Source organism: Scardinius erythrophthalmus, assembly GCF_964197995.2.
Source record: "Scardinius erythrophthalmus genome assembly, chromosome: 19".
NCBI classification, from domain to species: domain Eukaryota; kingdom Metazoa; phylum Chordata; class Actinopteri; order Cypriniformes; family Leuciscidae; genus Scardinius; species Scardinius erythrophthalmus.
The window spans coordinates 13,425,065-13,443,147 of record NC_138239.1 but is presented as its reverse complement, the minus strand read 5'-3'; the positions used below and the strand labels follow the sequence as shown (position 1 = coordinate 13,443,147).

The 18,083-nt window shown below is 40.0% G+C and overlaps 1 protein-coding gene across 7 annotated transcripts in view; it reads right to left on the bottom strand.

Moving 5' to 3' along the window:
- Positions 1-845: 845 nt before the first annotated feature.
- esrrga (estrogen-related receptor gamma a) overlaps positions 846-18,083 on the bottom strand; it is a 168,852-nt gene continuing 151,614 nt past the window's right edge. For all 7 annotated transcript variants that reach the window (XM_081347600.1, XM_081347601.1, XM_081347598.1 and 4 more), the window contains 2 exons: positions 8,318-8,587; positions 846-4,559 (listed from right to left, as the gene is read on the bottom strand). In XM_081347600.1, coding sequence (XP_081203726.1) covers positions 4,315-4,559; positions 8,318-8,587 — 515 coding nt within the window. In that variant the 3' untranslated portion in view covers positions 846-4,314. The remainder of the gene's footprint in view (positions 4,560-8,317; positions 8,588-18,083) is intronic.

Sequence of the window (18,083 nt, the reverse complement as noted above, 5' to 3'; positions counted from 1 at the left end):
CCCAACGTTGGGTTAAAAATGCAATTTAAAAATGGACAAATTGCATTTTGGACAAAATCAAACATGGACAAAAATGCAATTTAAAAAAAAAAAGGACAAATTGCATTGGTTACATTAAAAATGTAATCCAACGGCTGGGTTTGTCTATTTTTAAATTGCATTTTTAACCCAACGTTGGGTTAGTCCATATTTGACCCAACATTGGGTTAAAACAACCCAGCATTTTTTAGAGTGTACATTCACAATTTTCTTATTCCAAGTGTTTCCCCCCCTATAGGAAAGTAGCCTACTTATTATAATTAAAAATCTGTAAGATGTGTGACCAAGAGTTTCTGATTTGTAACAGTTCATATTAGCTTGAAAACTCTCACTTGACCAATTTGATATAATAAAAAAAGAAAAAGTTAATGTTATATTGATACAGTGTATTATAAATACACTGTATCAATGGGTCGGTAAGATGTTTTACATTTAATGAAGCAAGCCTGCATTTATTTGATGAAAAATTAATTGAAAACAGTAATATTAAATCTTATTGCAATATATTCTAAAATGGATGTTATTCCTGTGATGGTAAAGATGAATTTTCAGCAGCCATTACTCCAGTCTTCAGTGTCACGTGACCCTACAGAAATCATTCTAATAGAAACATTTCCCATTATTATCAGTGTTGAATTTCAAGAGCTTATAGGCGTATTAATGTACTGATGAACAACAATCTCAAGTTCCGTAATGTAAATGGCCTGAACATTTAACCCACATCATGGGGTCTATGCAGAAAAAAGTCACAATGCGTTAAAACTGAAAACATGTTCTCACACAGTAAACACAGCCCGAGTCAAAACTGGAAGCATGTTTAATATTGCTCTACTATTATCCTGAAAGGCATAATTGGAGTTACACATCTGAACTGATCGTAGTTACAGAATCATAGGTCTCTCTTTTTGCATTGAACAATATATACAATGTAAAATAAATACATTTACACAAATGGACATATTGTTTGGAGCACACTGTAATGATGCACATCACAAAAATATACAGTTAATAGTTTTACCGATGTGGAGCACATCTAAAAACTACAGACATGATTCTCACTACAGGTTGTTTCAGCAACTGCTGGGTTGAAATATATCATTATCATATTGATCATAGAAGCTTCTTTCCCCTTCCATTTTTTTTCTGGATCTTGTCCTTTCCCTCACTGTGTCTGTGTTAGCCTGCCAGGAAGCCTAGATGCGTTTGGCAGACGCGTCGATGCATGAATAAATACAACCAACACCTAGAATATCTTCAACATTGAAAAATTGCAGTTGTTTGTACATTTGCTCATCATTAATCCTTAATTTGCAAAAAAGTCCAATAGATACAGCATTTGATCACTAATTGAATAGCATTGTACAACAACTGTACGTCGTACCGTTATATTGCTTTAAATAAGAAAATATCTCTAAAAAAAAAAAAAAGTCATTGTGGGTACGGATTAATTACAGTTTGATTTCAACGCTGGATAGATGAGTGGTAAAAGACAGTAAAATTGTCTTTAACTGGTCCGAGAGGTCCGTGTACCATTTTGTCCAAGATTACACAGAACGTGTAATAAAAGTATTTTGTTTTTCATTTTGTGCACTAAAAGCAACTTGGAAAAAATGCATATCTGAAAGACTGAGTGCAGATCTGGACCGCTTGCTCTCGTTTTGAATGAAATCTTACAAAACTGACCAGAATTAGAAAGCTTAGCTGGTTTCATTTCCTTCGTGATCACCTCCGAGTAAAGACAACACAAAAAAAAGGAAGGAAACAATTTGAGAGAAAACCGCACCTCATCTGCCGGGAGTTGATCACGTGAAAAAATGTAAAGTCTTCTTAACAGCAAGACCCCCCCCCCCCCCCAAAAAAAACCCCATGTTTTGACCATCTGATGAGTTGCCATGAGCGATAAGATCTAGTCACGTTACACTAACCTTTCCAAAGCACAATCTATTAAGAGTTTTGAATAGCTAATGATAGATACAGTGTATTTATAGAACAAGACTGAGAAAAGCAACAAAGAAAACCATCGTTCCCCGTTCGTCTTAAAAAATGATCTGTTCTTGCAGATTTTTTTTTCGTCATTTTTATTAAGCACACAAAGTCAAAGTGATAGTTTTGAAAACCGATCTTACACCAAAACAAACAAAAATGTTTCTTCCCTTTGCAACCTTAAAGAGTCAAGATATATACCAATGGAGTTCAGCATGAAGGCCTTATGTACAGCATTTTGTTAAAAGAGAAGGAAACTCAGAAAAAGAGGGGAAAGAAAGAAAAAGAGGTACTATTTCAAAGCATATCTTTCTTTGCAACCTATGATATACAGTGTTAGTCTACAAGATTGGAGTTACACAGATGGTCTCTTGTACATATAATGCACCTCCTTTTAAATATTCACTTATATATCAGCATAGATTATATTGATCGTTGATCTAGCGTTAACTAGGAAGAGTCTTTTTTCAGAAGGTTATTTGAGAACCCATCATCTCGCTCCTGAGGATTCATACATCCAGTATTGTCTCTAATTCTACCCTGTCTCTAAAAAATGAACTAAAATTAGAAAAGAAAGAGAAGACAAACTGAAACGGAGAGACCTGTGATCTCCACGGGTAGTACACTACATCTTTTGCGTGTGACAGAGGAAAGGGGAAAAAAACTGAGATGTTTCAGAAAAAACACAGCAGACATGAAACACCAAGAAGCTGAACTACATTTTTTTTGTTCATTTTTCATTCTTTTTTTCTTTTCTTTGATCTGTTCCAATAAAATGTCTTAGGTTAGATTTTTAATCTGTTCATTTACAATATACAATGCTTAAGAATATTCAGAAAATACCCCATACTAATACTGACATATTTCTGATGAAGGCTGTGGATCGCTTGCTTTGATACTTGAGCCTCTCTGCTAAAAATGTCATTTGGAAGAAGATTACATCACGTGTATGATATCTCTGGCACTAAAAAAAAAACAAAAAAACAAAAAAACCAGGACCATCGTGAAACTAAATCTACGATGATTCTCCGTCTTCCCTAAGTGCTATTTTGCTTAAAGTTCAAATACTGCTTCAGTATGAAAGAACGCCAATAGAATTTCGAGGCTGAAGTTAATATATATGTATATATAATTGACTTGAGATAATGGTTATGGTCCTCCTGGCCACATCGTGTATGTAATGTATCATCTTATGACAAGCACAGACAGAAACGCGAAAGCTTCTGGAAATTCGTGTGGCACTAAGAAAAAAAAGAAAAAAAGCAAACAAAATTGCATACATATACACCTCCACTTTTTTTTTTAAACATCTATTGCTTAGAGAAGATAGCAGGTTTTCATCTTCATGGTTCGTAAATCGCGCAACACGGTGGTCGGTAGAAAAACATAACGATCTATTATTAACATTATATGAAGAAACATTGTGTTTGTTGACCATACCATATATTTACATCCTTCAGTACAGTAAAAATACACTTGAATAAAAGATAATAAAATAAAGTCAATAAATAAATGAGTCTGTTCCTTGACCACTGCGACCACTCATCTTTGCTCAGTATTGCATGAGAGACTAAAGCTTCGGCTATTCCCTGAAAAGATTGAAATGAAATCATTAAACGAGGCTAGACGTGTTTGGAAGACTTGAAAGAAAAGGACAAGGGAGTGACACACACATGATCAATCCGCATGGCTACATAATGGTGAGGAGCAGCTTCTTCAAAATCTCCGTTTGGCTATCGCGTTGTTAAACTGCTCCGAGGACCTCTAATGTAATACTGCATATAGTCACTACTCTTATGGTAAAGAGGGTCGAATCCTTCAGCAACATGGAAGCTGGACGGTACAGTTTGGGGAAAGTTTCTCTTGCTGGTGTCCATTGGGTGGACCTCCTTCCTTTGGCAGGGCTGGTCTTTCTCGGCTCCAGTAATTCTCTTTTGAAAATCAACAAAATGTTTCAAAAGCACAAAAAAACTCAGCATCAGATTTTCGAGAAGAACAAGTCAACGGCTGGTTTCAAGTCCCACTGCTGAATAATGAGAGCAGTCATTTTTTTTCCACTTCATATTTTTCTCAATAATCACATTTTAAATCATTCTTATATTTACGTATCATTGTCAGTAATTAGAAGTACCATTACGGTTATGTTTTTAGTTATTATTTGATAAAGTTTATAGACAAAGGTTTCACGAACAGCGGCAGAGAGTTAGTCAGTGTCTGCCCGGCGAAGGGGCGGAGTCAGCGACGTACCCCCTCCAGCTCTCTGCGGGTGTAACGCGGGCCGGGGGTGCGGAGTTAGACCTTGGCCTCCAGCAGCTCCAGAAACAGTTTGTGCATGGGCACTTTGCCGTCCTGTTTGATGCTGTAGAAGTGCTGCACTGCCTTGGTGGAGGTTTGCCGGAGCAGCGGTAGGGTCATGAGCAGCTTGCCGGCCCGGCGCGGGTCCTCCGCATGCTGGCCCGCCTCGTAGTCCTGCAGGGCCTCGTGCAACACGTCCTGGAGCTTCTGCACAGCTTCCACGTCCTCTATATGCATGGAATCTGGAAAAACAATTATTCAGCGGACAATGGTGAGTTGCTTTAGAAATAACTTCAGGGAAACACAAATTCAGGTTTCGCGTTTTCCTCCAGACCAAATAAAACAATGAATCACACATCATTTGATTTTTTTTACTATGACATGACCAAAGGGGAATGCAAAAGTCATACGTTTTGCAACTACTAAACTTTTAGCAATATGTAAAGGTATAAGACATGTTAGTGTCTAGTGGTACAGTTTTCATAATATACATATATATGTGTGGAAGTTGAATTCAAAATCCACTTGGCTCAAAAATCAAAGCAGGCCCCCTTTAGTTTAAACAGGCATGACACTCCCGGTTGCTGGTCCTGTACGGGACTTTTTTTTTTTTAATCCATTTCAGGCTGACGGAAACCTGAGGATGAAGTCCTGGCAAAAGGAAAGGGATTAAAAGAATGTGACTCATGGTTTTTTGCCAGCCCTAAGCTCATTCTCCAGTGATTAAAGACACACTTGAGTGTTAAACGCTGAGACTGTCCTCGGCACGTGTTTACAAGCCTCTCTATGGGACTGATGAATGGCACGGGCGACAGAAACAGTGTTTGGAGGAGAGCTGATATGGCACTTGTCTAAGCGAGAGAAACAGAGGCTCGAGTCAGGAAACAATACCTCAGCCTGACCGGCATTGTCTGCCAGAAATGTCAAACAGGCTGCATTTGCATTCGCACTCGTTAGTACAGCATTCACGCCCGTTCACCGCGACAGACGTGCCTCTGAGAACGCAATTAGTCTCAGGCAGCTACTATCTTTGCTGTGTTGTGCTCCAGTGGATAATATAGTTGCACTTTTCCAGCTAATCCAAGCACTGGATGCTACTACGCAGTGCTCTGATGGTTTTAGCACATCACAATGGTAAAGAAAGTGCTTTGTCTGACTTGCTCTTTATAGACTGACTCCACCAACAGTATTGACTCGGTTTTCTACTGTGGCGTGTCAATCCGATCCCGTTCCCTCCGGATAAAATGTCCAAATGCACGCTGGCTTTTGGCAAAGATGTCACAATCAATGCATTGCCTCGAATCAATTGATACATACACGTTAAATAATAATTGTATGGTCAAGTATTGATAAAAGTGAGACCCTGTGAGGTTCCTCTAATAGTAGAGAGCACCATCTGTCCTTTGGGCTGGCCAGCGGGACAAACGTCAGCCTGCTTCAGGCTGCGATTCGATATCCTAACCCTTCAGTGTCTGGAGCCCATCTAGAATTCAGACAGCCAGGTCTCATCCATCAGTCACATGGGCTTTGGCCATCTGAAAAGTGACCTGTGATCCGACTGAAATCCCTGGCAAGAAAGTGCTTACCTGCACCTTTCCACACAAGCTGCCCTATCAATCTCACCATCACTGCTGGAGGCGGCGGAAAACGCAGTGCATTTAGTGTGTTTACACTATTTGTGCCTTAAAATTTACTATCAAAAAGACACTTCGCAAGACTCAAATTTGTTAGGATTTCCAAGAACGACACAGGAATTGTGTCAGTAAATGGCTGAATTGGTTGAAGATATAAGAGGTCATGGACTGCTTCACTGATCCATTTACTTACATTTTTATCACGTGTCCTCTAAAAAGAACATGCACCATAATGAGATAAACTGCAATGTGAAGCTTTCAAATAAATAGGAAAAACTGTCACTCTGACATCGATTGCTTAAGCAATACTGAGTCTATTGAAAGACTGTGAAATACATTGGATCTGAGTGGAAATACCCAGCACCTCAGGGCTTTAGAAAATGGTGGAGTGTATCATTTTTTTTAGCAGCTGTCTGAAACACTCTGCTCTCCACCAAAAAAAGAAGTGACAAAATGGCTCACCTTTGAAATCGGACATGATGCATGTCTCTCCTGAGAGAAGAGTGCAGAGAAAAGCCGCAGAGAGAAAGTCTCAATAAATACAGAGAATGACACCCGAGAACGAGAGGAAAAAAACAGATCCAGGACTAGCGATTAGCCTAAGCATCAGGCTACAGGAAGTCTCATTGTGTATGCCTCAGATAAAAAAAAGGCGTAAACGTGGACGGAAGACGACATCGGTTTGAATAAATCTACCACTCATCGATCACTTTTACCTGTTTTTGGCAGGTTGACACGCACGTCAACAAAGCGAGATGAACTGCTAATCGTCGAATCAATTAAAAATGAATTTCTCAAAAGAGTCACGTGCTCTCTCGCTCTCTCAGGGGTGCACTTTAGGCAGAACGGCCCCCGGTGTCTGCAGGCCGGGGCCAAACCCGCGAACCGTCACCCGCAAGCGAGCAAGAGCAATCTGCTTTTTCATTTTTCAGCATGGCCAGGCCCAGCCGGAGATTGATCGTCACATATGGCCCCAGAAAACAAACTGTCAATACCTTGAGCGCTGGAGAATTTGAACAAATAGCCGCCCTCCCATTCAAGCTGCTCATTGCGTCCCATTTAACAGATTTTATTGACAGTTTCCTTCTTGTAATTAAAGGGAAAACTACTGGCCAGCAACCAAGATAAAGTTCAAAGATGGGGTCAACACAAAGGGAGCCAGAGGGCCATGGCGTGACTGTCGATGGCGGACAACATCAGAGCCTGTTATTGACATGCAGGTGCATAGTGATGGGCTCCTTACTTAAGAGGCATCTGAGCAGAGACTTATGCTAATTCGGAGAGGGGCCGCAGCCGTGCTTTTGAAGGATTTCAAACGGGGCGGGGTGGGAACACTGTTTAGTGTGGTGTTGTGTGTGCGAGTGAAATGAAGAAGAGAAAACGTGAGAGGAAAAAAGACAGATATACTAAGATATCTTTTGAACTGTACCTGAACAACTCTACTGCTACATCTGTCTTTAACATTCCAAAACAGTGAGTTTAACTCTTTCTACGCTGATAAAATATCAACAGCCAATCCTATTAAGAGGATGAAAAAATAAACTGATGGCAGGAAATTAAAGAGGCCTCGAGTTCAATTCTAAGCTAAAAGCTAAGCTAAGCTAAAGTTAAACACAACATCTCGTTTCATTTGCAATAGGATTGCTGTGAATTATTTTGTTTAATAATTTTGTTTAGGAAACAAAGAGACACCTTGAACAATGTAAATTATAATAGAATGCAGACTCTAATCAGAGCAGACACCATATTTAAGTTGATGTAAATATAAAAAAACAAAGTAATGACAGCTAGAAGTGGGTTAATGACATGTAAGATTGTCCATGATAAAGAGCAAAAATATCTCTTTATTAATGTTGGTTTCATATGTTTTTGAATAACTTTTTTACATTTGTAAAAAATGTAATGACTCATTGTCATGTATGATTGTAATAATGAATCATTGTATAAATTGCATTTATCATTTATTTTTGAATACCTTCATGGTTGCACTTTATTTTAAAGTATGTGTACGTGCGTGCTTACAGTGTACTTACCTAAGAAAGTACTGTGTAATATAAGGTAACTACATGGGTTAAGGTAGGTTCAGGGTTAGTACCTACTTATTACCCAGTTATCGTAATTACGATAATAAGTACATAGTATGTACATGGGGTAAATATGTATTATAATATAATACGTAAAATAAATTCATAAATCCTGACAAATATTGAGTGTCATGCCACTGACCCAATTTAAAAACACTTTTTTTTCCAGAATTTTTTGTCCACTGGAAATCTGTTGAAATAAATTATTTTGATCATCTGAACGTTTTATAACCAAATGTGGTGCCTGCTCTGACTGAAATCTATCACATCTGCTCATTTTACCTGAGTTAGCCAGGGCTATAGCTTTAAGAGTGACGAACTCCTCCTTCTCCAGCTTCATGCTCTTGTATTTCTTCACCAGCTGAAGAATGGCGTTATTCAGGTCGAGCAGGCCGGCCAGCTTGGACTGATCCTCATCCATGATGTAGTCTTCAGCGTAGACCAGCTTGTCCTCAAAAGACAGAGAGCGGTAGACTACACGCAGGATCAGGATCTCCATCCATGCGCTCTGCAGAAGACTCATCTGGTCCGCCAGCGAGAGTGTGGAAAACCCTGAGAAAAGCGAGAGAAAGAGCTTTGTTCAACTCAACAATGAACGCTCAGCTTCAAATCAACATTCAACGCGGTATACGATATTAAAGCTCAGTTCATTGTCAGAAGTTTCTGGTTGTGTTAGTGGGAAGCATTGACATTCTAGAGGTGTATTTCAGAAGAAAACTCCGGTGGGAGTGAGCTGAGGCACCTAGCACGAGCCTTGGCTCTCATCTCCTGCTGCGCTGCAGGCCAGGGGGCATCCTGAGGGAGGGCACTCCTTATCTCCCCCAACATGCAGCATGGATCAATTCTTCCCATCACACCAACTGAAAGACTAATTGCTTGCCTGAAACTCCTTCTCCTTCCTCCTCCCCCTACTCTGCACACACTTTTTTTTTCAGTTTTCACGTCTTTTTGCTGGAAGTGAAGGAAGTCAAGGAGTTCATGTTCATGAATGCCATTTGAAACTGACGATCACATGGCTTTTGTCTGTCCATGAGACAAGGAGTTTAACCCTCATGTTCATTTTGGGGTTTGAGAAACATACTTAATATTGAGGTACCAGGTGATACCTAAAGATGTTTCTTAATACTATTATGCCTCAACTATAAGAAGATAAATAAATGCAATGAATTTCATATGCTAAGATTTTCAGATTGATGCACACACTATTCAGGGACCTCAAATTGAGTGTTAAAGTTTCAGTAATTTCTGTCAACTGACATTTTACTGGGTCAGAGGAACGTTTTAAGTGAGGGGAAATAAGAGGTTAATTTCAAAATACTTATTATTATGTTAATAGAACACAATAGAGCTAAAATAAAGGATGAAAAAAGTGCAAGTACTCTTTTCGAAACCAAGGCAGACAAAAAGCAGCTTGTAACGGGCAAGTAATCTTAATAAACTGCATAAGTGCTTGAGAGCCATTCTTCAGCTCTGAAGGAGAGGGACAGGCAAAACAGCACCTGTTGGAGTTGGACCTTTTCGTCTCATCTCACTCGCTCTGCTCTTCCAAGAACAGATGAAGCTTCTCTTTTTGCGACAGCAAGGGGGCTAATCTGGGTGGCGGGGGAACGGGAGGAAAGAGATGCTCACCAACATCTGTTGTGGAGAGATGCCTTCAGAGAAAGCAGGCAATTTCGCTCATTTTTTTTCTTCTTCTCTTTTTTGAAATCTCTTTCTGTGAGTTAATCGCTAATGGCATGGAGCTCATTAGGTATAGGTTTCAGGCTATTGTTTATACCAACTGCTAATTTATTATCCCAAACTGTTAACATCTCTGATCTCATTAGAGGCAGACTAAGAGCTGGTGAGCAGTTGGTGCCTCCCCTGGCCTGCTGGTGCCAGTGTGCTCAATGCCAGTTGGCAGGGCCATCTTCTACTACTTAATAAAATCATCAAAAGGGATTAAGCCAAGAATTTCTTAAGGGGGTCTAATGCAAGACTGCTGCATTCTTATGAAGACATTGGCCTCAATGAAAGGTGGCATTGGCTAAAAATAAGATCACACTCTCTCGGCCTCCTTAGAGGCACATGCAAGATTGCTGATCATTTTGAAAAAAAATCCACTGACATAAATCAGACTGAAACTGCAACGCTCATTCTAAATAAAAATAATAAATCATAAGCATAATTTGGACTATAACTTATATTGTATTGATTAATTGATTGGATATATAAAAACATTTCATGTTTAATATTTTCTCCATTGCGCGATTCATTTCAAAAATGCATAAGCGCTGTGGCGCTGTCGCTCTGACCAGTCTGACACATCAACACTAGCTTAGCCAATGGTGTGAGTTTAGGGTCTGTTTGTCCAACCAATGGAAGACATGAATATCAAAGATTTGTTTGCACCACTAGAACAGGAACATTTAAAAGGGTTATCATTGGTAGAGTTGATGATGAAAAGAAACAAATCGTACAGGAGTCAAATGAATGATGGAAGATTGAAGGCACTATTTATCAAGACAGAACGAGAGATGCAGAGGGACAAAGAGAATGAGCGACAAACAGAGAGACAAAATAAAGGCAGGGGCGGGTGAGGAGGGGGTTGTGGAGTGGCAGATGGACGGAGCCCATCGCCTTGAGCTCCCCCTGTGCCACTCCCAGCCCTCCCTCTCAGCCACTGCTGTTAGTAAATAATTAGATTTACACATTCCCCAATCTCCACACATCTCTCCGCAGAATAATTAAAAGCCGGATGATTAGTTTATTGAGTGGAAGGAAGAACTTTTTTTCCCTCTTTATTGAGGTCCATCAATGATTTTATCAGGGGCTCGTGCTTTTACGGTTGTCATGCCAGTGCAGGCATCCAATTTTTCTTATCTCCCTGATTAATACAAATGCTGTTTCAGGACGCATTAATTAACAGATACAAATCTACGTTCTCATGGCCGGATCGATAGAGAGAAGAAAAGAGCCATCAATGTGAATTTACTGCTGATGATGGAAAAGGTTCTCTATTGACATTTACGCGAGGGCAAACTTTAAAGATGCATTTTTTCCCCTTCTTTTCATCTGTTATTTCATTTCACAAAAGAGCTCAGTGGCGACTGTGATTACAGTTCACCTTTGGATGCTTTGCTGCGTGAGAAAGGATCCAAAGAGCCGAATTAAAGCGCGTCACTGCCATTTCAGCTGTGGTAAATGTGTACAACTCTTTTCCCAAAGGACTTCCTGTAACAAGAGGAAGTTTATTGACTCAGTGCAGGCATGACACTAGACAAGGCATGACTGTCTACACACACACATAGACATATACACACAGACAGACAGACAAAAACACACACACATACACACACACACACACACACACACACACACACACACACACACACACACATATATATATATATATATATATATATATATGAAAACAATGTTTAATTTTTAAACATATATTCTGATATTTAATAATTTGCCTCGTTTCTTCTGTGCTGGAAAAAGCAAGCCATGTAACTGGATAACAGTCTCTTTTATTTGGCAGACACAAAGCAGACTGCCCCATCCTGATGACACACAGGCATTATCTGATCCAGCGTTCAATCTCCAGTAAGGTCCTCTCAATTTAACTCTCTTAGCCCGGAGACCAGCTTCAGAGCTCAGACTCCCTCTCTCTGCAACAGGACTGAAGGGGCTTTGCCACTGGCACAATCTCTCTTCTTCTCTCTATCTCTCTCTTTTCTCTCTCAGTAAACTGATGCACTTTGTGCTAGATGGGGAGGAAAGGCTAAGTATGTGGATCTGTGAAGGTTACACCAGTAGAAGGTATCTGATGGCTGAGGCCTTGTGAAACCGGCAGTGGCTTTTCAGAAGAAATAAGCATTGGAGCAGCGTGTAGCACAGGCTGACAGAAAGAGGCTGCGGTGCAGCCATGCGAAGTTAACCCCTGCCGGGCAGGACTGCTCACCACCAGGCCTCACAGCAACCACCGGCCGTCCGTCTGCCAAATCTTTTCTGACTGCACGTTTACACACTGAGAGAGCCCGCTGAGACAAACACACACACATACGCAGTCGTTCGTTCTCCTCGTCTTCCTCAAGGCAGACTTCACCTCAGCAACGCTGTTTAGCCATCATATAAACACACGTGCGCTCAGCTCCTCCGTCTCACTTTAAGCAACACCCCTGCTTATTTTCTCATGGTTTCAGGGTAAATGAACACGCTTGAGCAATGAGAATCAGTTCTATTCTGCGTGCAGACTGCACTGGATGTTTATTTGACGTATCCTGGTTCCCTCCTGAGCTCCTGTGTGAATATACACTCTATTTGCTTTCACACTTTGTCAAGACGATGATGACACAGTGACTAATCTACTTGTAAAAATAGTGCTGGGGAGACCGAAGGTGAGACTTAGGAATATTAGTAGTCTAAGTTGTCATATCGCCTTAAGAGATAAAACAACAACAAACTTACAATCTAGACGTAATAAACAATATCCGGAAAACAGCACAATTCTAAGAGTAATTTTGCTTTTATACTGCAGCTCAGTAATAAACAATAAGTTAATATTGATTAACTTGCATTTCATACAATATTACCAGTTACTTTTTTTGTAGTTTTTTCTACCAACGGAAAAAGTTCCAAATTAATCCACAGCAGAACCAAAGCAACATATAATAGTGAGCTTTGTTTCTTTCCTGAATCAATCAGTGTTTCAGAATGAATCGTTTGAGAAAATTATTCCACGACTTGCTCATAAAGACTTGTTCCTAAATGAATTGGTGCTTGTGAACAAATCGACTGAATGAATGATTCAATGACTCACTCCTGGCTGCCACCTACTGGCATACCAATGCAAACAGTATTTGTGATGATATTTATAACATGAAACTGCTTAATTTCTTCTTTATTATTTAATTTGATAATATATTAATATATTTTTAACCACCTCCCCCTCCCATTTCTTTTCACCTCTATACTATTGTGTATTTGAGTCCCTAAAACAGATCCTTTGAGGCATCAATCTCCAAACAAGCCATGAAAAGGATGTTTTCTTGGAATACATTCAGCTGATTGGTGATTACTCTAAGCTTACAGATAAGCCTGTGGTGAGGCTAATGATGCCAAAGTCCATGGTGAGACAGGAACAACCACCATGCCAGTCTCTGTCTGTCCATTTACTGCCCCAGCGAGGCACTCAGACGCTACTCCCTCACCAGCTAAACCAGCTTTCTGCAAAACTCCTGCACCAGAACAACTCCCACTAAAAGACATGGCAAATATTAGCCCACAGAAGTCTTGCACAAATCAAAAACAACATGAAAAGGCAAACAAGAGTGTTCTGTGTGTGTGTAAACAGTCGGGTCTTTAGTCTCCCTTCCAATCTCAGCAAGGAGGGGGGACACAGGGGAAGTGATGACAGGAGCTGCATACACACAAACCGCCGCAGCGCTCCTCTTTGCTTTTATCACCGGCCGCCTTTCATCTCCACAAAACAACACCAGTCAGAGAGAGAAAGAGGGAAAAATCACACTTTTTAGGAAGGAAAACACATTAACACCACCATAGCTGTCCACATCCATTTAGCGGCTAAGCAAATATTCACCTGTCAGTATGAGGCATGCTGCCGTACAGCGTTTACCATGATCACATGTGCCCTGCTACAGTGTTAAACAGCTGCTGGCTTCTGCTCTACCATTCAATAGAGTTAAACAGAATTGAGTGATTTTCCCTCAGGCTTTTCTTTGTGGAAAAATGGAATGATATTTTTTGGCACTTATTATTTTGTTTCCGTTTTGAGTCGAATTTTTGAAATCGACAACAATCAGCGGAAGGCTAATTCTGCAGGAGGGTGAAGCAATGGGGTCAAAGGTTATCAACTGTAATTAGACTACTGAAACTCGTAAAGTCACAAAATTGACTATTTATTGTCTTTATACATGTATTGTGCTCAATTAAGTGGTACATATTAGTCTAAAAATAAAAATCTTTCAGTAAAATGCACAACTAGCTTCAACCATCTGACTCCATTTTGGTATATACTAATACAATTTTTTACATTCCAATCATTTCCCAACTGATAAAATCAATTTCCTTCCTATATGTCTTGTTGTTGAATATCGAAAATGTGTCAGATGAAAGCAAAATCAGTTGCCCACTGGTTAAGTGAATTGCATTAAAAAAGTGCAATACTCCATAAATAAAGAATAAATCTTCCTGCATATTATTAGGACACAACTAATAACACAAATAATTTGCTGTTGTCTTGCAGGATTTGCTCCACCTAAAGCAGAGAAGATGCTGCATCGTCACGTTGGCATGGCTTCTTGATTCTAATGCACCTAATTAGCAATCGGCAGACTCTTAATTGCATACATTAAGGCCGATTGGTGGTGGAGATTAATTCTAAATATACCCAGACAGCTGGTTAAGATAGCATGGATTACAGTTCGGACTGTACTTTTCCACTTAATTGCATATGGAAACGAGGCAGCAACAAGCCCATGTGCCCTGGTGGCGGCCACGGAGAAGGGCGGCAGCTCCCCGGACTGTAATAAAGCCTCCATTGCAGAGGATCCACAGATGGAGTGACATTAACCACAGCGCCGAAAAGCCATTTCCAACAATGAAATATCAATATTTACATTTTAATTACACCTTTTCTCTATTTCTCCCCGGACTCTCTTAAGGTTGGTGAATGTAAAGGTGTCTCTTGAGGGTGGAGGGTGGAGGTTGATATTATTAAGCTCAGGATTGACCTGGATTTGGATTTCTGTTTTCAGAAAAGTTATGTTGAACTAATGAGATTAATAATGTGGCAAAAAGAGAAAATAAACATGTCTCCTCTTTCCTCTTTCTCTTGGGGTTCGGTACGGTTCATCCCTGTACTTCCTGGTTTTCGTGTGTTTGCGGGAATGACAGCAGTTTTGTCCAATTCCTATTAGGGGGTATTAGTGTAGTTTACACAGAGCTCTAGAGCTCTCCGCCTCACTCCTGCGCCAGTTGGATGCCTTTGATGTGCGACTCCCCTACGGGGGTCGAAGCGGCTCCCGCTGGCAAGGTCCGTCGAACGCAACTGCCGTCGTTCTATCAGGCACAAAAGGATGTGTTAGTAAAGGCCACGGGATGCACCAGGCAAGGGCTTAAGTCTGAGCCTCAGACGCCCCCTTAGTTTGCCACGGCATATAGTCAGGAGCGTGAGAGCGTGTGTGTGCGCATACGGGAGGGGTGTGGGGCAAATACTTATACGGATTCATTTGTTTTCCCATGCTGATCGATAAAGCCCCTTACGAGGCTGTATTGACAAACCGTATCTCATCAGGACGTTGTGGAAAAAAAAATAACACAAGGAAAAAATCTTTGATGATACATTCTTCTCCAAAACATGGAATAACTGCGATTACTGCAGCATTTTATTTATATGCTTATCATTGGAGATTAAATTTGGGGGAAAATCATCCAGATCTTTCCGATAGAGGCCTGACTGCATGGATTAATTTCATACTGGAGGATTAGCGTCTCTCTCAAACATGATCCGGCCAGACAAACAGAAGCAGAGGAATGTCCCGCATTTTCACAAACACTCCGGCGTCAACGACGCACGCAGACGCTTAAAGCGCGCCTTAATGCTTCCGAGACAAGACATTACCCCATTCCACGGCAATGAGCACCTTTTAATTTCTGCAAAAGCCACGGCTGAAAATCTTAATTAATTGTTCCATACTGCTTCAGGGTCATTATGCAATGTAATAAAGGCCGTGTAATTATGAAATTTTACAGCCATTACTGAGGCTGATAGCTCGTATTTCATCATCAGGCGGGCCGATGGCTTTCCGGGCGCACGGCTCCAAGTGATGGACTGCACACAGATCTATCAGGCCCAAACAATAAGCTGGCCCGGCTGGCGTAATAGCTACCCACAGATGAAGCAACAGATAAAGATAAACTATAAATCCGCAGCACAAACCCAAATGTTGTTTAGCGTCCGGCGCGAGCGACCCTCAAAGCTGTGTTTTGATTACGCAATTGGAAATAAGGCAGCGATGCGTGTGAAGGAAGTAGCCGGGTGTTGGGAATTTGTAAAGGTGTGAGTAAACAGTGAGACAATGAGGTAGGATGGCCATTTATGCACTTAAAGGAATAGTTCACCCACTAAAAAATGGTTCAGTATTTTTTTTTTGTCCATACACTGAAAGTTCATGTTTTGGACCCCATTGACTTTTACTGTATGGACAAAAAAATATATATGTTTCTCAAAAGAAAAAGTCATAAAAATATGGAACAGGGTGAACGGTCCCTTTAACACACACACACAAACACACACACACACAGAAATTAAAATATAATAAGGGACGTGAGAGAACCTGCACTGTGACATATAGCTATTTCAGAACAGAGAGAATAATATAACAGAGTAATGCATGAAAGCATCGATCATGATAAACACAAGGGCTTATTTGAGGAGGGCCGCATTTTATGTGCAAAATATGCAGGGAGGAAAAAATGAGGCAAAAAGGAATATGCTGATGCCAGTTTTGCAAGACACAATGGCTCTTCGGCCTTAGAAGTACAGAAGAGGTTCTGTGGAGGGAAACTCTCTATACCTGAGGGACTGCAACAAAAGAGACAGAGAGGGAAATTCAGAAGAGGAAAAAAAGGAAGGGAGAACATTTTGGACACACTGAAGGTAGCAGACATTTAAATGTGAATTTACATTCAAATATGAAATATGGTGATGAGGTGGAGGACACTTAGATGTTGAGACGTCCATGTGTGTGAGAGAGAGAGTACTGTATTTGAACCAGTATTGCTTTTCAATCTCTTTGAATATGGACTGGCTAGAAACTCATTCAGGATCTGCACATGGGTCAATGATAAATAAGTGTCCACAATAAAAAAAAAAAGGAAATAAAAAATATATATAAAAAATACATAAAATGTTAAACAATCAAACAAATATCAAACTAAAAGATTCAAATCTTGCATTTTAGATTGTTTCCTTTCAAAATTATGAATATATTATTAATATATTATATACATAAATAATATGTATTATTTATTATTATCTTTCTTTTTAAGAATATTTAATTTTTTTTAAATAATATTGAAGATGAAAATCATAAAAGAGGTCTAAATGTTAAACTTTACACATAGTTAAATTGTACTTAAGTACTGAGTAATATGAATTAACTGTACTTACCGTAGAGTTACGGTTAGGTTTAGGATTAGTTGCATAATTTACTGTTTTACTATAGTATGTATGTAGTATCTAGTAAAATAAAATAAAGTGTTACCAAAAAAAAGTGTCAGTCATTGACTCAACTCTACTCTGAGGTTCCTTCCAAATGTCATTTCAGATTTTCTGTAAATCTGCACCTGTGAAGCACTGCTGATGTGTTCTGCATTTTTCACTATGTGAAGAGGACACTTTCTCTGTTAAAAACATGGCCAATCCCATTACTCATAAGCAACACACTGGGCATGACCATATACGGGCCGTGTCGCCTTGCCACCGCATCGATAATAATTTACATCATGATTAGGCTCTCATACAGGACCGAGGCAATATGTTGCACATCTTCGAGAGCCGCTTGTTTAACTCACAGTCTCGTTTGGACGGGTACACACACACACACACACACACACACACACACACACACACACACACACACACACACACAAGGTTATAATTCGTCAGAGTCGGCCGACAGCTCAAATCCAATCCCATTTTCCTTCCTGCTTACTCTCTGATGGAGATGATGCACCCCTGAACTGATACTTTGGGGTGGGGTTTCAGGGGAGGGCCATTTTGAGCCTTGCCTGTGAACTTTGCATGAACTGCTAGAAAAAATAAAATAATAATAATAATCATAATATGATGACAGGCCTGTTCTACCTCCCAGCAAATTTGCTATTGAAGATGAGGGGACTGAAATAGAGTTTGGTTTGTATAATTACGTCCATCTATCTTTATATTCCACTTGCATATCACAAATTGAAAATACTAAAAATTGACTGTTCATTCTGATGGTTAATGATTGGCGTAGACACAGCAATGATTTATTGGTTA